Below are 25,959 nucleotides of genomic sequence, written 5' to 3'. Positions count from 1 at the left end.
CGATCCCGAATGGAGCCGTAAAAACCTTATTGAAATGCAAAAGGATCCTTATCACTTATCTTATACAGGCGAGTGATTCAAAATATACAGGGTGTTTCAATGGAAGTAATACAAAATAAGTGATTCCAGCTCTATTAACGACAAAGAATGTAATGCACGTTCCAGGTCTTAAAATTCTACGTAATTAAATTTTGCTAATTTTCTAACATAATAAATAGATATAATTCTTGAAGTGTGGTCACTAATTGTGACGTCAAGGCATGACGTCAGTTGTAGGTGTCTTATCAGTTATCACGGTGTTGATTGTGACGTCAAAATTCCTTGTTGGTATTGGAGCGCAAAATCCTAAGACGCATTTTCGGAGCTGTGATGGAGGATGAGAGATGGAGAACGCGTTATAATCATGAGCTATATCAAATGTACAATGAGCCTAACGTCATTAAGACCATAAAAATCGGACGCCTGCGATGGGCAGGACACGTGATTAGAATGGACGAGGCCAGAGTACCCAAACGCCTTTTAGATGGCCGACCGGAGGGCAGCAGAGGTAGAGGCAAGCCCAAGCTCAGATGGTTAGACGGCGTATACCAGGACATCAGGACCCTAGGAGTGAAAAGTTGGAGAAGGAAGGCCACAAATAGATCGGACTGGAGAGACCTGCTTGACCAGGCTAAGGCCCACCCGCGGCTGTAATGCCTCAGATGATGATGATGATGATGATGATGAAGGCATGACGTCAGTTGTAGGTGTCTTATCAGTTATCAAGGTGTTGATTATTGTGACAGGTAAAACTAGATTCGAACTATTTTCTCTTTACAACCCAGGTAGTGCAAGCATGTTGTGACCATAATAACAGGATTTAGGAAAACAATGTTTTTTTTGGGTCATCAACAGCAATACAAAAAATAAATTTTCTCAAACATGGTATGAAATATTGATGTTATGTGCCTTATAATTGGCAGCGAAGTATGACGTTGCAGGTGCGGCTAGGACGATTGATAGATAATGGAATTTCATACAAACCTTGCAGGCCAAGGCCGGCAAAGTCCTCTTTTTAGGGTTCCGTAGTCAACTAGGAACCCTTATAGTTTCGCCATGTCTGTCTGTCCGTCCGTCCGTCCGTCCGTCCGTCCGTCCGTCCGTCCGTCCGTCCGTCCGTCCGTCCGTCCGTCCGTCCGTCCGTCCGTCCGTCCGTCCGTCCGTCCGTCCGTCCGTCCGTCCGTCCGTCCGCGGATAATCTCAGTAACCGTTAGCACTAGAAAGCTGAAATTTGGTACCAATATGTATATCAATCACGCCAACAAAGTGCAAAAATAAAAAATGGAAAAAAATGTTTTATTAGGGTACCCCCCTACATGTAAAGTGGGGGCTGATATTTTTTCTCATTCCAACCCCAACATGTGATATATTGTTGGATAGGTATTTAAAAATGAATAAGGGTTTACTAAGATCGTTTTTTGATAATATTAATATTTTCGGAAATAATCGCTCCTAAAGGAAAAAAAAGTGCGTCCCCCCCCCTCTAACTTTTGAACCATAATGTTTAAAAAATATGAAAAAAATCACAAAAGTAGAACTTTATAAAGACTTTCTAGGAAAATTGTTTTGAACTTGATAGGTTCATTATTTTATGAGAAAAATACGGAAAACTACGGAACCCTACACTGAGCGTGGCCCGACACGCTCTTGGCCAGTTTTTTAATTTCTAAACACAGATAATTGTGACATAACATCCAGGTATTTAGCCAATTAAAAAAAAATTATGGCATAAGGAACCATTAACATAGCCAATAACAGATGTCTACAAGTAGGTATACCTACAATAAACATGCAAAAACTAAGTGGTAACAAAAGAAAAATACAAATTTAGTAAGGAATGAAGACAAAAAAAAAACAAAAACAAAAAACGCTGCTGCTTATGAAGTAGGCACTTAGGCAATACTAAAGTACATAAATCTAGGTATGGCTTGTTGGCTTGCATAATGTAATGTGTGAGTGTGTGCGCGTGTGTGTGCGTGTATGTGAAGTGTATGTAGGTAGTGTATGTGCATATGCGGTTGTGTCTGTCTGTTATGTTCATGTGTGTTTTATCTGTCAATTGTCGCAGTTTAGTTTTTAGTATTCAGTAAAAGTGACCGAATACGTGTTTTAAGGTTGATTTGTTATTAATGATTATTAACTAGTTTAACAACACGCGACCTAACAGGGTATTTTAACAATAGGAAGTCGTGTTTGAAAAACATGTTTTGTATTACATTCATCGAAACACCCTGTATGTTATAGTATGAATTTTTTGAAACGAACGTTTCTAAACAAAGGTATTGTTCCTTTTGTGTTGAGCGGGAGCTTCTGTATTTGCACGCGCTAAGACAACAAGAAGCGACTGTATCCTCATAATTGTAAGGTTCAAATCTGTACAGCAGCAAATTTGAGATAGATTATTTTGGAAATGTGAAGCGATAGACCACACCGCTATAGGTGCGAAAATACAGCGCTTCTAATACTTTGATACTTGGTGGTGGTGCTGTAAGTAATGAAACACGTATATTATCACTGTTATTTTTTATTAATGATTTTGTTAACAATCACCAATTGTATATAGCAATATATAAATAGTAATTACATAAATATTAGGTACAAGTCTTGATATATAAAATAACATAAATAACTAAACAAACCGTAAACCGTATTTATAACAAAACATAACAATGGCGGTCAGATTGAAAAACCTTATCAGTGTTTATTGTCACTTTGCGATGACACCTTAAGGTGCCAGGTGCTTATCAACCTTTTAATCTGGCAGTTTCGCTGTTTAAACGTGTTATTTTTATTATACAGACTGACATATTACCGATGATTATTATAACTATATGTACTATACTTACACCATCAAGTATCAAAGTATTAGAAGCGCTGTATTTTCGCACCTATAGCGGTGTGGTCTATCGCTTCGCATTTCCAAAATAATCTATCTCAAATTTGCTGCTGTACAGATTTGAACCTTACAATTATCAGGATACAGTTGCTTCTTGTTGTCTTAGCGCGTGCAAATACAGAAGCTCCCGCTCAACACAAAAGGAACAATACCTTTGTTTAGAAACGTTCGTTTCAAAAAATTCATACTATATATACAAAGGAAAACGTTTCAAGGCTTTTAGTGTAATTTTTTTGTGTAAGGCCTGAGTGCATGTTCATACTGGCGTATAGCGGGGCGGGGCGTGAGGCGTGCATGTCAAACAATTGAAGCTCATACAAGTGTCCTGAGTCGACGCATAGGCTGGACGCGCGCTCGCCCGCACCGCTCCACGTCCCGCTGAATGCCCCGCTCTAAGCGTCCACTCAGACCTTACATTTACGCGACTGATACCTAGGCCGCTCAGCCATCTATGATCAATTCAAGGTGACATGTATTGAAACTTCCAAGAATCATGTCAATTTTATAAAGGCTTTGGCGCCCCAATCCACCAAACGTAGGCACTGGTCCGACTGCGAGCTAGTAAACTATGAGCTATCGGCTATAATAACCTAAGCCACAGTATAAGGATAAATCAGTAGTTAATCTCCGGCAGCGGCGACGCGGTCGTTACTACTGCGCAAGGTCACGCAGGGTTGTACCTGTGCTACTGTCCTACTCGTAGTAACTGTGTATGGCGCTATGCTAGTACCAACGCTCTTTCTACCTTTTTATCTAATAAAGATTCAAGTACGTGTTTCTTTCTTAAATACTGACGAAATCGTATTTACATAAAATGTTTGAATATATGTTTGCACAATATTTAAGTAGGTACCAAACTTTCGAGCTAGATAGATCGCAGCATCTACCTAAATGTCGTTACAGATAAATCCTTATTGATTTTAATGTGTCATTCTAGCTTTAAATCTCACTTTTACGCCATTTACGTAAGCAATAATGTACCTAACACTGCAAAAATATAACAACCACTTATTTTTCTGGGTGTCTAGGAATTCTAAAGAACATTCTGACATTTCCGCATTTTGAGAACTGTTCTCCATACACCCATAAGCACTACAGTAACGAAAATATGTCTTCGGTGCTGACGTCATTTTCTCCCGAACTCAACACGTCAACACAGCGCGCGAACGCGGCCCCGACTGTCCAGCCCAATACTTACCAGTTTCGCATGTATTCGGTGCATATGGAGAGTAGTTTTCGACACACCGCGCGGAGTGAAGTTTGTTAGAAGAGTTATTACTGCTTTATACTGTGCCTAAGCACAAAATTAAAATTTTGAAAAACCCTCGACATAGTGGACCGATTTTCATGAACCATGGCTAAGAACACTCCCGACTAATTCAGCTTTCAAACAAAAAAAAACTAAATCTAAATCGGTTCATGCGTTCGGGAGCTACGATGCCACAAACACACACACACACACACACACACACACACACACACACACACACACACACACACACACACACACAGACAGAAAGACATACAAACAAACAGACCGACAGACAGACACGTCAAACTTATAACACCCCGTCGTTTTTTGCGTCGGGGGTTAAAAATGAAACAAAAGATAATCACTTCTGTGTAAATAAAAGACACACGGCGATGTTTATAGTTACTCGCCCAGCGGAGAACTATCAATATCGCCGTGTCTCTTTTATTTGCACCGGAGTGCTTATCTTTTGATCGTTTTTACAGCGGATAGCTCATAGTTTATTAGCTCGCGGTGGGACCAGTGCCTTAGCAAGGTAAGATTTTATAAAGCAGTGAGACCACTTTTAAAGCATTTTAAAATATCTCAATAGTAAATTATTTCATTCGTTCTTAGGTAACAAAATAGTGGTTGAAAATAGACTAACCTTTACCCCAATCACTGAACAAAAACTTGACAGACATTGTCCAAATGACCCTTCTACGGACTCGATACAAAATCTATGAGTTTAAAACTTCATTAATCTTAAGGGATACTCAAAGGTTTGGTTCCTCGTTTATCATCCAAACAAAATGCAGAACTGCCGGCCCGTTATTATCTTTCACAATCAGGTGCCTTTTCACTAGAGATGCTACGAATATCCGGCGATAAATTATTCGGCAGTTTTGCCAAATGTCGAATCGTTCGCTATTCGGCCGCATATTTGCTTAATGCTTACTGCCGTACTGCTTACTTACGTAGCCCCGCATTTCTTCGACGCGAAACGAAAACGAAACGCCGCGAAAGGTAGTCTGGCTCCGTCGTGCCAATACGCAAGAGCGATAGAGATAGATATCTACTAGCGTTTCGTTTCGTGAGCGTTTCGTGAGCGTTTGTGCCAAATTATTATAATTTGTTACATTCGGCTACGCACGAACGTGTCATGCTATTTCAGTCAGACTCAGTACAAGACTTACTGGCCATGTCTAAACCAGCATACGATCGTTTCCGAGAAAATACCTACGGTGGAAAACTTTTATGCACTACATCTGTAACCAGATAAATTACTGTTACCTTAAGACAGTACAGCCACCGGCATAAATAAGTGATGATTTGTGTACCTTGTCACTTTTAATCGTTTGACAATTTCGTATGACATTTCAAACAAGACGTTTAAGTGACAAGGTACAAAAATCATCGTATTTTTGGAAAGTTGTATACGAAAACTCATGAGCAATTATTGATTTGAAACACTTAATTATATTTTTATCATAGGTTCTATTTGATTTATCCTACTCTAGCTACCAGTGGCGGCTGGTGAACATTTCTGCTAGGCAACACTGAGCAAAAAGAAACCTACTTTTACATTGGGTACTTTACTAGTAACCGATTTTAGGCAAGCCGGTGGGAATCGGCTTGTATGGATCAGCCGCTGCTGCTAGCTACGTTCCTTACTTCTGAGCAGTTTTCCTAATAAATATGGTACAAAATATCCGAATGATAATCCAAATATTCGGCGAACGAAAAAGCCGAACATTGGGTATTCGGCCTAAACCCATAATCGGGGAATAACTACTTCTTACAAATATATTATGCTTATATCTTATGCTCTTGAACTTGAGATTCAAAATTAAGTAACATTTATCATCGTCAGAACCCTTCCTGACGTCCTTAGTTGATTAATTAGAGAGGCTGGGCGTTTGAGATAGAAACATGTTAACTTAATAATTAATAACCAATTATTAGCTTTGTATCTCAACCATAAAGTCCATAAATGTAATAATTAATGAGATACAGTAGCGGAAAATCTATCATACTGATTATTGATCGAAAACTTGCGAAAACAATAAGTCGAATATTATTAAAATTAGACTTTTGTATCAAGTAAGCAACCTTAAAATCAAGGGTGAACATTCATCTTCTGGGCGAGCTCACTCCATCGTAGGCCACGTCTTTGCCTTTGGCTTAGTCGGTGGTCAAGAGTAAGCCCATTCATAAAAAAATAAAAAAAGTAAACAACTATTGGATCATCATTACAAATATGTATTTGAATACTTACGAGTCTTATTTATCAGATGGTTCCTGATAACCAGAGGACGGGCAGTCATAAATATGTATGACGTTTTCGGAATAGGTAATGCACCTTAAATGTTGTTAGAATGATGCCCAGTTGTCCGATCTCTGCTAATAACCTAACGACTTGTCGAATTTAACGGAGAACCAAAAACAACGCGGTGTATTATTACCTTGTATTTCGTCTTCGTCGAATAGGATGAGCATTGGAATGCAAAAGAGGAAGCTGACCAGCCAGGCTCCTATTATTAGGGCCCGCGCTCTTCTCCCTGGCAAAAAAGAAAACACGATTTATTTACATAATATAAGTTTAGGTCTATTTATTATGATGTTGCGAACTAAATGCATGCATGCTAAACAACTTCATTCCAGTTTTTTATTACTACGAATGCCGAATTGCTACAGGCTAGTTGTCGAGGCAAAGACGAGGCCTAAGGATGGAGCTAACCATTTCCTAAGTATTGTCCACCCCCGATTTGGATTTCTATTTATTTTGTTCATGATGCGCGATTCTGAGCATGAAAAAAATGTGTAGAGTTTTGAATTTTGCGTGAAGTACACGGCCTTATACACCACCAATATTTTATTATTATTTTTCAGTTTTTGGGAAACGATCCTATTGATGAGAGAGAGGGAAATAACGTCATATAGATTCAAAACAAACTAAAACTATGTCCTAAATTGAGAAAATCTTGACTATGTTCCAGTCCGCAAGATTTTCCCGAAAATTCTAATACGTTCCAATAAGTCCAACATTGATAATTTATTTCGAAATAAATCCCATTTTCTGAAAGTAATATATTATATAATTTGTTGAAATGCAGTTTATGTGTAGGTACCTGCTCGATAAATCGTAGCGGAAAAAAGTTAAAATTGAATTGAATTAAATTGAAGCGGAACATCGTGGGAACATCTGACAGTTTCTAATACCGCAGTCTGGCTCTGTCGCGCCAATATGCAAGAACGATAGAGACACATAGCTACGAAACAGATATTATCGTGAGCGTTTGTGCATTTGGCTACGTTCCCTGATGACGGAATTAGATTAACGTGAAAAATTGCGCCAATTTAAGCGCGAGCTGTTTACAGTGTTGAACGCATGAGATGCGATCCATACACATATAAACATACCGTAACTATCACGCAGAGCGACAGAGCACATGAAACTAGATCCTGTTGCTGCCTGATTCTTCGCTCGTGTTTTTATCGGCATTATCGCCACTCATTTCGAATTTCCTCTTCTCATTCTAATGTACTAGCTTTTGCTTACGGCTTCGCTCGCGTTAGAAAGACACAAAAAGTAGCCTATGTCACTCTCCATCCCTTCAACTATCTTCACCTAAAGAATCACGTCAATTCGTCGCTCCGTTTTGCCGTGAAAGATAGACAAATAAACAGACATACACTTTCATTTATAATCTTTTCCCCTCACTAGCTCGGAAACACGTGTTTTGTACTTTAATACCAGCGGGTAAAAACGCATTTAATCCACTAGTAGGTAAAGTAGTTTGACCTTGAATGAAATGAAATTAACTGCTTTAAAATTGATAAAAGTAGGTGAATCTAGTAATAAAGATGATTTACCACCTGTGGAACTACTGGAAGTAGTGATAAACGCATTTTTTGCATTGTAGTTTCCTCGCTATAGTGAGGGGAAAAGTTTTGTGTTACACTCGGGTGCAAATGTATTTTACTTCTCGTGTGTTAAAAAACTCGCAAGTTTAGGATTCTATTCTCGAACCACTCGCTTGGCTCGTGGTTCAACAATAGAATCCTTTCACTTGCTCGATTTTAAATTCAACACTCGGCGTTAAAATACAACTTTGCCCCCTTGTATAACAAATAACTATAGTATGGACGAATGAATACTTACAGCTCCCTGTGAAATTCATGGGATGCGTAATGGCGTCACATCTGTCTATACTCAGCGCCACCAACACGTAGGTTGAGGAATATGTTACTACACCCTGTGGACAAAACATTTCTTATAACCACGATGCAAAATTTACATTTTGAACCCACGACGCAAAAACGACGGGGTGTTATAAGTTTGACGTCTGTCTGTCTGTCTGTCTGTCTGTCTGTGCTCCCGAACGTATGAACCGATTTTTTTTTTTTTTTTTTTTGTTTGTTTGGGTTATAGCTGAATTACTGTAGCTTTTCTTTCAACCCCTTATTTGACGTTCACTATAGCGCATTGTAATATGCCTACTTGAAAATGTGTTTTTTTTTTGTTTGATAAATATTTCATTTTTATTTGACGTTCATATGCGCATTGTAATATGCCTACTTGAAAAATAAATATTTCAATTTTTTTTTTTTTTTCATGTTTCATGAAAATCAGCCCACTATGTCGGGGGTTTATCCAAAATTTTCATTTTGTAGTTAGGTTTATCATCAAAAATGGCTAAGAACACTCCTGACAAATTCAGCTTTCAAACAAAAAAACGAATCTAAATCGGTTCATCCGTTCGAAAGCTGGGATGCGACAGACAGACACGTCAAACTTATAACATCCCCATCCCAATAATAAATATTATAGGACATTCTTACACAGATTGACTGAGCCCCACGGTAAGCTCAAGAAGGCTTGTGTTATGGGTACTCAGACAACGATATATATGTCGCAGTAAGATAGATAAAGCCGTTATATAGTTATAACCCTAGGAATATAATTATACGTCGTAACATAGTTAAACGAAAGCGATTAATTGCTATCTTACTAGGAATATAACTATAATACTAAACTAGTTTAGTCATATAGTTATATGACTGGATTCAGTTTAGTGAAATGATTGTAGGCAGGAGTGCAGCGATGCGGCGGAGGTATAGTTATAACCCTAGGGATATAAGGGAGCGATTCAGAACCATCTTACTAGGAATATAATTATAATACGGTATTTAAAATTGCAAACGGGACTTAATCGCGTATTAGGTACTATGTATTAAGTCCCGTTTGCAATTTTAAATATGTGTAAAAATCGTGAAAGTTTAAATCAGTGTTTTATAATACGTATAGCGGGACGATTTGGAATAACAACACCGTCACTGACGTTAGAACAAAGTTTATTTTGTATCGATCCGAATATAGTACACAAGGTTTGGTTACTAAACAAACGAATCCAAGCTATATTAGTTAAAACGTAACAGTTAGGGCATGCTCCCGGTATTTCCCGGTTCTTGATTTCCCGGGAAATCCCGGTAATTTAATCGCGGTAAGCAAATTTAAACCCAACATTCAAAATGACAAGGTTGTAATTAGTTACGAGTTCAATTTGTTATGACGACAAACAACGTCAAACTCGTAACGGAAAAAGTATCGTCTAAGTAACCAGCCAGTATTAATACCCCTAAATACTGAAAAAGGTAAGCAACCTCTAGCAATGCGATATACACAATGTCGCATTACGAATACAATAGAATGGGCACGTAAAAAATAACTAATAATACAAATTAAACAAAAAATATTATCCCCTTCAAGATATAGCTCAATCGATTCTACTCTCGATTCTGAACAAACTGATTTCAGGTTTTTAGTGTTAAGTGAAACACGGTGTATAACTATATTACTTAACTAGAGACGTATTATAATTATATCCCTAGACTAAGTTTAATCCAGTGATATAATTATATAACTAAACTAGTAACGTATTATAATTATATTCCTAGTAAGATGGTAAGGAATCGCTTTCGTTTAGCTATGTTACGGCATATAATTATATCCCTAGGGTTATAACTATACCTCCGCCGCACCGCCGCACTCCTGCCTACAATCATTTCACTAAACTGGATCCAGTCATATAACTATATGACTAAACTAGTTTAGTATTATAGTTACATTCCTAGTAAGATAGCAATTAATCGCTTTCGTTTAACTATGTTACGACGTATAATTATATTCCTAGGGTTATAACTATATAACGGCTTTATCTATCTTACTGCGACATATATAATATATAAATACTTATATACATAGAAGACATCCATGACTCAGGAACAAATATCTGTGCTCATCACACAAATGAATGCCCTTACCGGGATTCGAACCCGGGACCGCGGCGCAGCAGGCAGGGTCACTACCGACTGCGCCAGACTGGTCGTCAAATTCGTCGTTTAATTTGGTACATGGCTAAGAATACTCCTGATAAATTCAGCTTTCAAACAAAAAAACGAATCTAAATCGGTTCATCCATTCGAAAGCTGGGATGTCACAGACAGACACGTCAAACTTATAACACCCCATCTTTTTTGCGTCGGGGGTTAAAAATGAGATTATCCTAAGTGTAAGTCCTGAGTAAGTGCACGCCACAGAACTTAATTTAGATAGAAGAAACAAATTCATATATTTGTATAGGGGCCGAACGTGTCAAATTTTGTACTGAAGTTGATTCTAGCCTGGGTGGCTAGCCGAATGTCACAATCGCTCACGAAACGCTCACGAAACGAAGCGCTAGTAGATATCTATCTCTATCGCGCTTGCGTATTGGCGCGACAGAGCCAGCGGCGTATCGCTTTCGTTTGGCGTCGGAGAAATGCCATTCGGCTACGGGGCCTGTAATTTTAAATATGTCTCAGGCTCTTGATTGTTCATAATTTTTGTGTTGTTGCAATTGAATATTACGTAACGAGGCATTTTTTGTTTTGGTTGACTTCAACTTACAAAAATTGACGCCCGAAAGCTGCAAGCTGCGAGTAAAGACGGACAACTCAGTGGATTTCACTGAGTTCATTTGACACGCTAAGAAGATGCGTTTGCTTGATCTATGGTATATATGACATCTGTGGTGCACGCTGATATTGGGCGTTCAACGGGGCGGGGCGTGCGGCGTGCATGTAAACAATTGAAGCTCATACAAGTGTCCTGAGTCGACGCTGCATAGAGTGGACGCACGCTCACCCGCCCCGCTGCACGCCACGCCGAACGCTCCGCTCTGAGCGTCCACTCAGGCCTTACACTTAAGTATCATATCACGCTAAAGATACATTTCGACGGTTGGCGCCTACATCGAGTAGCGATGTCGTAAGTACCGCCTACGGCCGTTTTCACATTATCCGATCCGATATCGGATGTCGGAAGATATCAATAGAAAAAATCCAAGATGGCGCCTGTAATGTATGGGATATCGGTCCGACATCCGATATCGGACCGGATAATGTGAAAACGGCCTACCTCTGTAAGGGCTTTTACGCGTGGAATGACACATGACCAGGGATCGGAAATTCTGCCAAATATTTATCTAAGTATTTTTTCAAAAATATTTTACGAACATAGTACGTACGCGTAGGTAATTCGGAAAGTTTCAAGTGTCACAGAGCTCATCCCAGTCGAAAAGTACTATAATCTGTTGTAAAAAACTTATTATATACATGAGAGTAGTTTTAACGATTAATTGGAAATTTATAAAGTTTACCTTAATTACTTTTGTAACTCCCTTATTCTAAGTACATAATTAATGCCGTATAATTGATTGACAATCTTTATTTTCCTTAACCGAAACTTCCAAAAGTACATTTATCATCAAACAATTTACTTAGTGTTCGCTATAACAAAGCTCCGTGGAGGTTTTCCTTGTTCGACACAGTTCTAACTACATATAGGACAATGTCTATTTACACTTCCTTAAGACAGATTAGGGGCCCATTTACACAGTGCGAGAACTCGCATGCGTGGGCCATTTTTTTTTCAAAGTTGTCCACCCCACTTTTTTTGGATTTGGAAATTTTTATGTGTTTTTTCATTCAGAATCGCGAGCTCTTTCAATCCTGATAGGAGAAAAAAAGTGTCCCAAGATTTTTTTTCCCATTCCGTTACCATATTTTCATACATTTTGTATGGCGGTAACGGAATTCAATTCAATTCAATTCAATATATTTATTTCGAAAATTAAAAATCCATAGAGTGTTAGTAAATATCACAAATCCTTAAAACTATGTTAGTACTAAAACTAACTTAATACCTATTGACTATATAAGGTCCAAATTTATTAGTTGCAGATATTTTAACACATGATACTTTACATTAAAATAATTAACTTTAAATATAAATTAAGAAATCTTTTCATGTAACTTTTTTGATTTCATTTTCCTAACAAAAAAATAATTATAATTTCGTCTAAAAAAAATCATCATGTGCATTATCACATGTCACAATAACACTGTCTATCATGTCAACAATTGTTTGTTGTAAATGTCGTAACTCGTAAAGGTTCGGCGGGAAAACTGCACATGTCATTGAAGTGGCCAGTTACAGTTAAGTGGTACGTAAAAGAGGTACTAGAATCTGTTCAATGAGTTTTCATTTAATAATCACATTAAACAGGGTGTTTTTACGTAGCAAATTTGTTTTTCCGTTTTCTCCAAAAAAACATCGTAAAAGCTATAATATTTCACGGTTTAATATACTCCAGAGACCGAGTACTATCAGCTGTAAAAATATCTGCAACTAATAAATTAGGACCTTATATATAAATAAATTTAATAACGACGTGGAGTGGCGATTGGCGGCGCGTGCAGCCGGACCCACCGCGCAAACAAAGGCGAGTCCCAGCGCTGCGCCAGCACACTTAGGATACTGTTTGGGCTGTCACGGAGACGACTGAGCAGTGACGCGCACCTTTTTCTAACTATTGCGTCAAAACCATCAGTGCGCGCCTCAGCAAACATAGTTGACGCACCACAGTACCGCGGCAGCCCAAACAACACCCTAAACGCGTTATTATATTGCACACGCAGTGCGCTGTATGCCCGTTGCGTAAAATTTACCCACAGATTGCACGTGTAGAATGTTTGGCAGTATGCTTTAAAAAGCGTTAGCTTTACTTCATTACTGCAACGAGCAAATCTGCGAGCCAACATGTTGCTCCGAACACACAACGCCCTGCGCTCCCTCTCGATATCATCATTATCTGACATGTTTTCGGTTACCCAGTGGCCAAGATACTTAAACTTTTGTACAACTTTTAAAGCAGTACCACAAAGCGTAACAGGTGTCATTTTGTATGATTTTGTCCCAGCTTTAAATTGCATTACCTCGCTTTTTGAAGTATTGTATCTTAACCCATGGGCAATTGCATATGTTTCACATATTCCCACTAATCTCTGTAGTGCGCCAACCGAAGGGCTCAGCAACACCATGTCATCTGCGTAACTGAGGTTATTAACACATACCCCGTCCACGTGACATCCGACATAAGTACTGCTGAGTCCCTCGATTAGCTCGTTCATGTATAGATTGAACAGCTTTGGTGAATGGAAGGGTCGAAAAAATGTATGGAAATAATGGGACATTTTTTTTCTCCTACCAGGATCGAAAGAGCTCTCGATTCTGAGTATATTCATACTCGCGTAAAAAATACCCATGTTACAAAAAAAGTGGGGTGGACAACTTTGAAAAAAAATGGCCCGCGTGTTCCATTAGTGTAAGGCCTGAGTGCATGCTTATATTAGGCGTGCAGCGGAGCGGGGCGTGCGACGTGTATATCAAACAATTGAAGTTCGTACAAGTGTTCGGAGTCGACGCTATAGGACGCATAGGGGAGTACGCTCACCCGGCCCGCTTCACGCCCCGCCGCGTTTAACGCGTTTAACGCTATCAGTTGGAAGTCGAATTAGAAGTTCTTCGAAAACCCTGTTAAAGCGTCGTTACGTTTCTGTTTCAAATGCCTTTGCTTGACAACGGTACAAACAAATATATTATTTTAGAAACTGATTAAATTTGGAGTCTAAATTTGAGTTTCGTACAGCAACACAAATATCTATGTGTGCACATTTTCGTCTCTAAGAGCCTTGGTCATAAGATTTAATAAAATAGTACATTTCGATATGTTTGCGTAAAAGAGGAAGTTCTAAACGAGTGGCGATAGATTAAAACATTTCGACCGAAGGGAACGGTTTTAAATCGACACGAATTTTTAGACGAATTTCCTCTTCGCACGTGTATCGAACGACGTTTTTACAGTACAGATGGCCCTCCAAGTTTCGACCTGTCATATAATGCTTGTGTGCACATCTCGCATCTCGTGCGTAAAAAATAAGATCTGTACTGAAAAATATATTTTCTTCGGTTACCGCGATAGTTACTCATGATATAAAATTATGGAAATGGATTAAATCGCGTATACTTAATGAATTTACAATTCATCCCGACGTTTCGAACACTTTACAGCGTTCGTGGTCAACGGGTGGGTGGTCACGTCGGGATGAATTGTAAATTCATTATACTCGATTTAATCCGTTTCCCTAGTGTTATTTCAAAAATATATTTTAATTTGTCGCAACTGTACAATACGACCTTTGTATGTTTAGCGGATTTTCGCGGAATGCAATAAGTTCGTATTTGTATTTAGTATTTCAATTTCATTCAACTAAGTCTGTTTGTTATATAATTTCAATTTTCCTTTGTGATTGTTAACAGAAAAGTTAACTTGTGAGTCTGATTTCTGGGAAGTAAGTAGCTATGATTATGTTACATTTGACTACTTAAAACATCATCATCCTCCTTGCGTTATCCCGGCATTTGCCACGGCTCACGGGAGCCTGGGGTCCGCTTTGACAACTAATCCCAACATTGGGCGTAGGCACTAGTTTTACAAAAGCGACTGCCAACTACTGGTAACTAGACCTTATTGGAATTAGTCCGGTTTCCTCACGATGTTTTCCTTCACCGAAAAGCGACTGGCAAATATAAAATGACATTTTGCACAGAAGTGAAAAACTCATTGGTGCGAGCCGGGGTCCGAACCCACGACCTCCAGAACGAAAGTTGCACGCACTTACCGCTAGGCTACCAGGGCATTTTCCAAAATAAATATCGAAAATCGAATTTCACCAGATCTGGACGTGTCTGGGCTCATTCTTCTCAGAATCACGAGCTGATTCGATCCCGACGATAAAAAAATGTGTCCTATTTTTGTTTTTTACGTCACGATTTTATTATGAACTTACTACGAGCGTGGCGTATTGGAAGCTCGAATTTTGTATGGAAAATTTGGGACACATTTGTTTATCATCGGGATCGAATCAGCTCGTTATTCTGAGAAGAATGAGTCCAAACACGTCCGTATCTGGTGAAATTCGATATTCGAGATTTAATTTGGAAAACGCCCACCAGCGCTTCTATTTGACTACTTAAAACGTATACACGTTTAATATTTTAAGTAAACACACACGTTATAAGGCCTGAGTGCACGCTCATTATGGGCGTGCAGCGGAGCGGGGCGTGCATATCAAACAATTGAAGCTCATACAAGTGTCCTGAGTCGACGCTGCGTAGCGTACGCGCGGGCGAGCCCACCCCGCTGCACGCCGAGCCGAATGCTTGAAAACGTTTCTAAGGACGGCATTGTCCCCTAGCCCAATGACAATCGTTGACGCTAGACGCCGAACGAAACGCAGTCTGGCTCTGTCGCGCTAATACGGAAGAGCGGTGGAGATAGATAACAACTTTATCATAAGCGTTTGTGCATTTGGCTACGTACTCTGACTCCGTAGCCGAATGGCATTTCTGCGACGCCATACGCCGCAGAAATGCAATCTGGCTCTTGATAGCTACGAAATTTTATTAAATTATTATTTCATTATCTCTTTGTTTGTTGTTATTGTTTTGTTACTTACCTTTTTATTGTTGACTATTTATAATGTATAATTGTATTTGCATGGCTTTCGTGTCTATATTAGCAAATAAAGAACTGAATACTGAATACTGAAAGAGATATTATCGTGAGTGTTTCGTGAGCATTTGTGCATTTGGCTACGAACCCTGATCAGATAATAGATCAATCTGCTCCAAGATCATAGGACAATGCCGACCTTGAAACGTCAAAGGTTAGTTATAAAAGTTATACGCGATTGAGTCTTTCTCACAGAAGTATAAAATGTGATTCACCTGTAAATATTTGACCAGTTTGCAAGCCACCGAGCCCGCCAGCCACGAGATGGTCATCCTCTGCACCAGGTCTGGCAACACGCTTATTAGGCCCACCCATAAATCTGGAACAAAAATGATTGGTTACAGACAGGAAAAAGTCGCTAAAATTAACTTCGGGCATACTCGCCTTTCGGCTCAATTCATAAAACGACACTCGTGTTTTAATTGCCTTTCATTATGCACCAGTCACATAAATATTACGTTACGGCAAAGAGGAAGGTCGAAATGAGTGGCGATAAATAATAACTTAACAACAAAATCAAAATTTTGAAAAAACCCCCGACCGCGATATAGTAGACCGATTTTTATGAAACATAGCTAAGAACACTCCCGACTAAGTCAGCTTTCAGACAAAAAAACTAAATCTAAATAGGTTCATCCATTCGGGAGCTACGATGCCACAGACAGACACACACACAGACAGACAGACAAACAGACAGACAGACGGACCGACAGACAGATACGTCAAACTTATAACACCCCGTCGTTTTTGCGTCGGGGGTTAAAAACGCGCCCGAAGGGAATGTTTTAAATCGACACAATATACGAATTTCCTTTTTGCACTTGTATCGTACGACGTTTTTCAGTGCAGATGGATTGGCCCTAGTCTGAAGTTTCGACCTTACAAAAAATGACCACTTTGCGTACTAGTGCGGGTAAAACTCACCATCTGTACTGAAATAAATAACTACAATATTTATTTACTTCCAGTTACTCGTACATTATGAAATTCTCTTAAAAATGTAATGATAATATTATAAAAACTCAACTTTCGCCTCATTTGCACAAAAACAACTGGACAAAACACTTTGCATCCAAATTGTTAATCTTGTCACGCTCGCCCAAACCTCACTCGGGAGAATAAAACTTTCTACAGGAAAACCTCTTAAGGTACCCACCGGATTTAGACTGCAACAGCATTTTTGGTTGAATATAGCACTGCTGCTTTTTTTTTATACTACGTCGGTGGCAAATGTCATGGAATATAACTGGACTGAACGACTCTAGACGGAAAAAGTCAGTTCCGTAAGTCCTCCCGTCATCAGCACACCGCACCCTCGTTGAGCTCTGGCAGCCTTACTCGCCGGCAGGAACACAACACTATGAGTATGAGTAGTATGAGTAGCTGCTGATCCAAATGTCAAATATCTGGCTGAAAACCTTTTACCTTTTGCATTTCGAATAGTAGTAAAAAGTCGTGCTCCTGTAGCCGGCTGCATTACTGCATTAAATTGCATTTTCGCGAGAACAATCACAATTTTTTTTTTCCTAAGGTAGGTAAATTTTATCTTTTTCCTACTCAAAATTACGAGCCCTTTCGATCTAGGATAAAAAACAAGAGACAAAAAAATGGTCCCAAAATTTTCTATTATTTTGCATACTTTCCACTTTGTAACTGCTGTAAAAAGTGTTTGAAAAATAGTAACAAAGTGGAAAAATTTAATTTGGGACGCTGTTTTTCGCCTAAGTAGGATGGAAAGGGCTGGTGATTCTGAGTAGGAAAAACATAAAATTTACCTATTTTAGAAAAAAAAAGTTTTTGAATCTTTTTTCGTGAAAATGCACAAATGGCAAAATTACTATAGATAGGTAAATGTGTTAAAATGATCTTTTTACGTTTTCTAAAGGGCTGGATTGTCAGAAGACTGAAACATGACTGGGCCGAGTTATGGCCGAAATTGTTGCTCAAGACAGAAATTTAATACATATTATATCTACAAACAAGCCTGTAACCCATAATAGGGGTGCTCAAGTGCCACTCTTTGCAATCAAGGGGTCGAAAGTATACAAAATTGTGACATTGCAGAGAAAGGTTGACCTCTCAATACGCTGCAATTTAACCCATATCCCACAGTCGACTCCTACGACCACGGGAGGAAAGGGGTAGTGAAAAAAGAAATATTGGAATAATTCCTTGTTTTTTTTTTATATTTATACAGTAATACTGTTGAAATCTGAATCCGATCCAAACCTTACACGCGAGAATAAAAGTTCAGTACCTACTTAAGGAAAAAGTCTAATTCGAGGGATTCTAACAATTAAACTTAACTGTAAGTACACTGGCTTTAGAAGGCTTTGGCACAGTATAAGACCATGGAGATTGATTGGACACACTCTTTGGAGAGGGGAAAAAATAACGCAAACATTGCTTTCGGCTGGAAACCGCAAAATGCAAGCCGTGGCCCCGGGCGCCCTGTCCACTCATGGAAGCGGTCCAGCTGTAACACCTTTGTTTGTGTTATTCCTGGATTTTTAAAGTAAGAGACCAAGAAGAGGCGTTGCCAGCAATTATAGCTACTAGCAGCCATAGAAGCAGTAATCAATGTTGAAGTCAATCCAGACAGAGAGGACACCTTCTTTTGTTAACATGCCATGAATGTTCGAAATCAATTTATAATATATACAATCAAATTAAATTAAAATGTAAAATTAAATTAAATCAATATAAATCAGGTAGGTCATACACTAAAACTAAAATATTCCTCCCTGGATCGTACCTGGCTCAAAAGTCCCCATTATTCCCGCTGCATTACCTCGCTGGACGGCAATGGAGACCTGTTGGACCAGATACGACCCAGAACGAGGATCGCAGCCCCTCTCCCTTATACACGTTAAACTTCCGTGAGACATATTCAAATAATTAATTGAAATACGGTTGTACTCACGTTATTATATCGCTATTGCTGCGACATGTTTCGGGCCAATTTGGAGGCCCCTCTTCAGGCGTATACGCGACGGCTAGATTCCGCAAACTGAACGCGCCGCTCGCCGCTCCGCCCGCTGCGCGCGCGCTGATAGGACGGGGGAGGGGGGCGCAGAGCAGTCTGCTGCTGTAGTTGTTGTGTAGAGTTCTGGTAGCGCGGCTGTGTCGACCGATGGAGGTAAGCACACTGCACTCACTGTGTCCACACGATTGTCAAAACACATTTTCTGCTTCACATTAGGTATAACCGGTTTCCATGCTGGTGGCAACATCCAGCCTCCGTCCCGATTGAAATTAGGGCGGCGTCCGATTTCAATGGGCTCGAGAACTTTGCGTGGTACAAAACATTTCTCCCGTACCAACAACCTTGCTCTATCGAAGCGTATAAAATGGGACGCGCCGGTATCGTACGCGTGCTCTGCCACTGCGGAATTCCTGGTGTCCATGTTCTTCACGCTTCGTATGTGTTCCGACAACCTCGTGGAGACATTCCTTCCAGTCTCGCCGACATACGGATTCAGTTTGCGGAGTCTAGCCGTCGCGTGAACTCCTATACGCCTCTCCCTTATGTTCTAAATTGGGGGGAGACTGTAATCACTTTCTTTGTGAACTTACCAGCAATAGCCAGCTGCATTATAAAAAATGTCCGTCCTGCTAGATTTTTAAAGTAAGAGACCAAAAAATAACATGGCGTGGCCAGTAACTATTTTTACCAGCAGCTATAGAAACAGCAATCAGATTCAGATCTGAGATTCAGATTCATTTATTTCTTAATAAGTATTACATGTTTTTTATTACAACCGAATATTAAAATGAATACATATTATGATCGTCAGAAATATAGGTTGGTACACATTATCATTCACAAATTAATTCATAGAATTATTAAATATTTGATATTTGATAATGTTGAACTCAATGCATACAGCTAGGTGACACTGCACCACCTTGTTTTGTAAATAGGCCATATATGTCATGATGGTAAGGATAATGATTATGAACTTACCAGCTATAGCAAGCTGCATGATGAAGAAGTTCATCCTGCTCTTTCTGGACTTAGTGAGCAGGAGGGCGAGAACCACCGTGGCGTTGCCGGCCACTATCGCCACTAGCAGGATCCAGAGGACGGCCACTTGTGCAGTCTGAAACAAAAAAAATATGATTCTTATTTATCATGCAGAAACGTCTGCGAGCGATCATACATATTTTTAAATCAAAGGAAGGATTGTCTTCGGTTACCGCGATAGTTACTCATGAAATAAAACTACGGAAACGGATTAAATCGCGTATAATGAATTTAAAATTCATCCCGACGTTTCGAACACTTTACAGCGTTCGTGGTCAACGGGTGACGGGGGTTCATTATACGCGATTTAATCCGTTTCCATAGTTTAATTTCAAAGGAAAGATTTAAAAATTCACACCTCCGGCAGCCTACTTGCGCTGGTGGCCTAGAGAAGCGCTGGTGGCCTAACGGTAACAGTGCGGCTTTCAATCCGGAGGTCGCGGGTTCGAACCCCGGCTCGTACCAATGAGTTTTTCGGAATGTATGGTCGAAATGTCATTTGATATCTGCCAGTCGCTTTTCGGTGAAGGAAAACATCGTGAGGAAACCGGACTAATTCCGATAAGGCCTAGTTACCCTTGAGGTTGGAAGGTCAAGGCCTACGCCAAATCTTGGGATTAGTTGTCACAGCGGACCCCAGGCTCCCATGAGCCGTGGCAAATGCCGGGATAACGCAAGGACGATGATGAATCAGAAATATACGTGAATCTATTGTATATTAGACAATCACACTTCTGACCATTAACTGCACAGGGTAGTGTAACCGAATGGCACAAACGCTCACGAAACGAAACGGTCGTAGATATCTATCTCTATCGCTCTTGCGTATTCGCGGGACAGAGCCAGACTACCTTTCGCAGCGTTTCGTTTTTGTTTCGCGTCATAGAAATGCGATGCATTTCGGCTACGGCACCTGATTTGTCTACATTTTGAAAAAAATATTTAGTTTATCAGATACTTTTAGTGCGACGTTTCATCCACTACTGTTGCTAACTATACACGGTGTTCGTGAGCATTGCAAGAGATTTTAATAGCATATTCCTGATCTCATTTTAAGACTAAAATGTCATATAAACTTTTTTGGATTTCGTCTGGTTTCAAAGTTATTACCAATTGAAAAAAATATACTTTTTTTTTTGTTGCTTAATACAAAAGGCTTTTTTAACGGTGTTGATGTCATTATGGAGAATAGTCTCACTATCCTCATTGATAGAAGTCAAAAAGTGACAAATAAAACCTTTCAAAGGTGAGGTTTTTAGAAAAATAAACGTTAAACTCTTTTTAAGTGCCAGTTTTATGAATAACATTTACTTTTTATGTGAAAATACATTCAAAAATACAAAAAAAAATTTTTGGCAAAATTTCCTATGCTGTATTTAAAAAAAAACTTTCTTTTGGTCTCAGACATGCGTGGTTATAATCTCTCGCAATGTTCACGAGCACCATGTATAAGTATCAAATTATGAAGCTTTATATTTTGTCCGGTATTTAATTTGATACTATGGAGTTACGGACTGTCCAACGCTGGACATTCTCCCTGTAAGCCGACACTCAATATTACCTCAGCAACACCGATAGAATTCCCTTCATAGGTAAATGAAGACCCAAACTAATAAAGGACTAATAAAGGATAAAGGATACCCGTGTGGCCAATTCAAAGATAGACTGATTTAAAAAGGACCTAACTTCTTCAGCCAAGCCAGGCGCTTAGGACCTTTTGTGTAAAGCTACCGAATAGATGGGTAAGTACTAGAAAAGCCTAAAGGTAAACGCGGCTTTCATGAGATGTGATTTTTAGTTTGGTTTGAAGAACGTGACTAAAATATTGTGGAAAATGACTTAGATGAGACGAGTTTTCTGTTAAAAAATAAAACCGCCTTCAAAAATAAGCGCGTTACAAAACACGGAGAAACTAAAAAGCCAAAAATAATAAACCTTTCAATTCAGATTTCTTATCGTATTGCAATCAGCTAAACATCCAAATTATAAACAAATCAATTATTTTTGTAGTCGGTACCAGACCTGTTCGTCGCCTTGCTATTGCCTGTTTGCCCCACCCAACCATACACAGGCTGGTACCGACTCCAAAAATAATTGATTTGTTTATAATTTGGATGTTTAGCTGATTGCAATACGATAAGAAATCTGAATTGAAAGGTTTATTATTTTTGGCTTTTTAGTTTCTCCGTGTTTTGTAACGCGCTTATTTTTGAAGGCGGTTTTATTTTTTGTTAAAAAGTTTATTTATTTATTGATTTTTAGTGGTTCCTAGTGATATTATATGTATCAGTCCGAATACATGTACAGTAGTGAAAGAATTATCCTTTAACTCCTAACCATTGAGGAGTTGACCTTCCATCATCAGCTCAGTTGATTTTTAGTGGTTCCTAGTGATATTATATGTATCAGTCCGAATACATGTACAGTAGTGAAAGAATTATCCTTAAACTCCTAACCATTGAGGAGTTGACCTTCCATCATCAGCTCAGCCACATAAAATTATTACCATCAGACGTAAATACTGGTGTACCTTTGAAAAATAGACTAAAAACATTACATGTGCCTATAACATTTGAAGAGTTCCCTCGATTTCTCCAGGATCCCATCATCAGACCCTGACTTGGTGCCAATGGGACCATCTCGGGGTTATACCGGTTCGATCAAAAAAAAAATTTTGAAAATCGGTCCACGATTCTCGGAGATATCGAGTAACATACATACAAAAAAAAAAAAAAAAACATTCAGTCGAATTGAGAACCTCCTCCTTTTTTGAAGTCGGTTAAAAAAGAATATGCTTTTTCTATTTAAAAAATGGTAGTTGAACGTTCTTACTGCTTTGTTGAAAAATAATGTCTAAAAATGTATAATTTTTAAACGACTAAGTACTATAAAACGTTTAAAAAAGGATGGAGGACTTCTAGTTAAAATGATAGGATAGGAATATAAATGATATAAAACTGTAAATACTACATGGTTAATTAAATACTTAAAGTGAGGACCGCTTGTATTTAAATTAGGATTTATTTTACCTCCCACAGAATATTACCTCTTACATACTATCCCGCCTTTAAATAAATGATGTGCCTTCAAAAGCATATATAATTATGCCTAAGTTGCGACGTGACAAAATTATTTTGTCGTTTTAATCCCTCAATTATTATTCATCGTTAAGCTCCATATTAGATATCATTACTTATACTAGGCTGTCTGGCTAATATACACGGTGTTACATGAGAAAACCGAAAGAGTCACATATTTCAGAGGTAAAAATAAAAAATAGGTAGAAAAATAAAATACATAGTTCATTTTCCAAAAAAATTGTTTTACATTTTAAGTTGCTTTCGATCATTTTTTGTCTTAAATATCGTTGGACAGATAGAGTAGAGGCAGATCTCCGTGAAGTCGGCGTCGGCGAGGGCTGGCGTGATGTCGCTCTGGACCGCGTAAGTGGCGTGCTCTTGTGTTGGAGGCCAAGACTCACTTTGGGTCGTCGCGCCAACAAAGTAAGTAGGTAAGTATTAAGTATTGTTTTTGTTTGATACTTGTCACTTTTAGATATCTGTCAACCAGGATAGTTAGATTACCCCATAATGTCGTCATTTTCATAGCACCCCAAAATAACATTTCGTACTAAGGAATAATTAAGTTGTTTATTTTTTAAGTAAATTTAACACGAATGTTAATATTATTCGGTTTCCTCATGTCACCGTGTATAATCCTCGTGGCTTAATCACTGGCGCGTAATGTATACTTAACTGGGTCTGAACGAGGCTTACGCATGTTTCCAGAGGCGTATAAAGAATATAAATAAGCAACTGTTACTGATGAGTTTTTGAGTGAGTTACAAGCACTGTGTAAGGCCTGAGTGGACGGTAGGAGCGGAGCGTTCGGTGGAGCGTGCAGCGGGCCGGGCAAACGTGCGAAAATTCTATGCAGCGTCGACTCAGGACACTTATATGAGCTTTATCCTCCTTGCGTTGTCCCGGCATTTGCTACAGTTGAAGAGCTTGAGGTTCGTTTTGATAACTTATTCCAGGATTTGGCGTAGACACTAGTTTTACGAAAGCGATTGTTATCTGACCTTCCTACTCGAATGGTAACTAGGCTATATTGGGATTAGTCCGGTTTCCGTACGATGTTTTCCTTCACCGAAAAGCCACTGGCAAATATCAAATGATATTTCGATCGCCCAATATGAGCGTGCACTCAGGCTTTACGGCCCAGCCACGACATTGGTCTAAGCGCGACAGCGGTGAGCGGCGGCCATACATTGGAGCGAGACACAGCGATGGGACTTTTCATTCGCACGTATGGCTGCCGCTCACCGCTGTCGCGCTTAGACCAATGTCGTGGCTGGGCCGTTACACTAAGATAAGGTACTCGTAAGGCCTGAGTGGACGTTCGGAGCAGAGCGTTCGGCGGGGCGTGGAGCGTGGCGGGCGAGCGTGCGTCCACCTTATCCAGCATCGGCCTAATCAAGGGGTGGCGCGCGTTGTCACGGAGCGCACGTTTGCACTTTCTATTGTTACTTTTCGTCGAGATTTTTTTAAGGTTCATATGCGATGCCCGCGTGTGGAATGGCTAATAATGCTTAGTTATATAGACATCACGAATAAAATAAATACCATAGGACATTCTTACACAGATCTACTATTGATTAAGTCCCAGAGAAAAATTCAATAAGGTTTGTGATGTTGGAACTTAAACAAAATATATAAATATACTATATTATATACCTAGAAATTACCCAAGACTTGAATATAATAGTATAACATTTATCTGAGTATTAATTCGTTTTAATCCCTAGGCTAGGCTACCCTATCACCGGACGCCGCACACGTGCGGCTCGTTTCTTTGTAAGAATTTTGTAGGCAATTAAAAAGGCGGCCTTTCATGAACATCAAAGCAGTGGGCCTTCTGTACTTGTACTAAGTATTATAATTCTGTGATGTTACTTAGGTGTGACCACCGTTTTATAGGATGAATTAATTTTATGAACTTACCTGATAGAAATAGAATTTGTTGATAAACGTGACATTGGTGCCATTGTTGACCGAGCCATTGAAGGCGCATTCCGTACAATCCCACTCCTCCATGGCGATGTCACATCTTGTCAGTGTATCTGCAACAAGGCGTGCTTATTAGACTAACATTATTAACACAACACAGAACATAAAGAGATTTATTCAAATTTTATAATTTGGTACGGTTTTGATACGCCCGTCAATCCAGGGATTTTACTTAAAATTAGAAACTATCAATCACCGAAGTTTCAAGGACGGCATTGTCAATGTAGTATCGGAGCAGAGGTCGTGATAGTCTGATTTGAATATACTAATTGTTATAAATTTGAAATTGATTTTTGTTTTTAACCCCCGACGCAAAAACGACGGGGTGTTATAAGTTTGACGTGTCTTTCTGTCTGTCTGTCTGTCTGTCTGTTTTTGTATGTTTGTCTGTCTGTCTGTGTGTGTGTCTGTCTGTGGCATCGTAGCTCCCGAACGGATGAACCGATATCGATTTTTTTTGTTTGAAAGCTGAGTTAGTCGGGAGTGTTCTTAGCCATGTTTCATGAAAAGCGGCATACTATGTCGCGGTCGGGGGTTTTTTTAAAAATTTTAATTTTGTGGTTAGGTTATATTATATTTATCTCAATAAAACCCTCTAGAAAGATTGAGTTTTTATCCATACAGACTATTATGAAACAGTTTCCCCTTTTTATGTAAAAGCAATATTATTATTAAAGTAATTTGCTTAAGACGTTAATTTTATAATCTTACTTCAGCGGATATTTTTATTACTCAAT

General features: G+C 39.1%; 1 protein-coding gene across 1 annotated transcript in view; it reads right to left on the bottom strand.

Moving 5' to 3' along the window:
* LOC125226097 (cardioacceleratory peptide receptor-like) overlaps positions 1 to 25,959 on the bottom strand; it is a 143,279-nt gene that overhangs the window by 30,957 nt on the left and 86,363 nt on the right. Inside the window, exons 2-6 of the mRNA XM_048129956.1 lie at positions 25,157 to 25,275; positions 20,094 to 20,229; positions 16,342 to 16,445; positions 8,332 to 8,425; positions 6,632 to 6,727 (exon numbers count right to left, since the gene is read on the bottom strand). Coding sequence (XP_047985913.1) covers positions 6,632 to 6,727; positions 8,332 to 8,425; positions 16,342 to 16,445; positions 20,094 to 20,229; positions 25,157 to 25,249 — 523 coding nt within the window. The 5' untranslated portion in view covers positions 25,250 to 25,275. The remainder of the gene's footprint in view (positions 1 to 6,631; positions 6,728 to 8,331; positions 8,426 to 16,341; positions 16,446 to 20,093; positions 20,230 to 25,156; positions 25,276 to 25,959) is intronic.

The sequence above is a fragment of the Leguminivora glycinivorella genome, chromosome 5 (assembly GCF_023078275.1).
Source record: "Leguminivora glycinivorella isolate SPB_JAAS2020 chromosome 5, LegGlyc_1.1, whole genome shotgun sequence".
NCBI lineage: Eukaryota > Metazoa > Arthropoda > Insecta > Lepidoptera > Tortricidae > Leguminivora > Leguminivora glycinivorella.
Note: the sequence above shows the minus strand (reverse complement) of the source record. Positions and strands in the feature narration are given on the sequence as shown.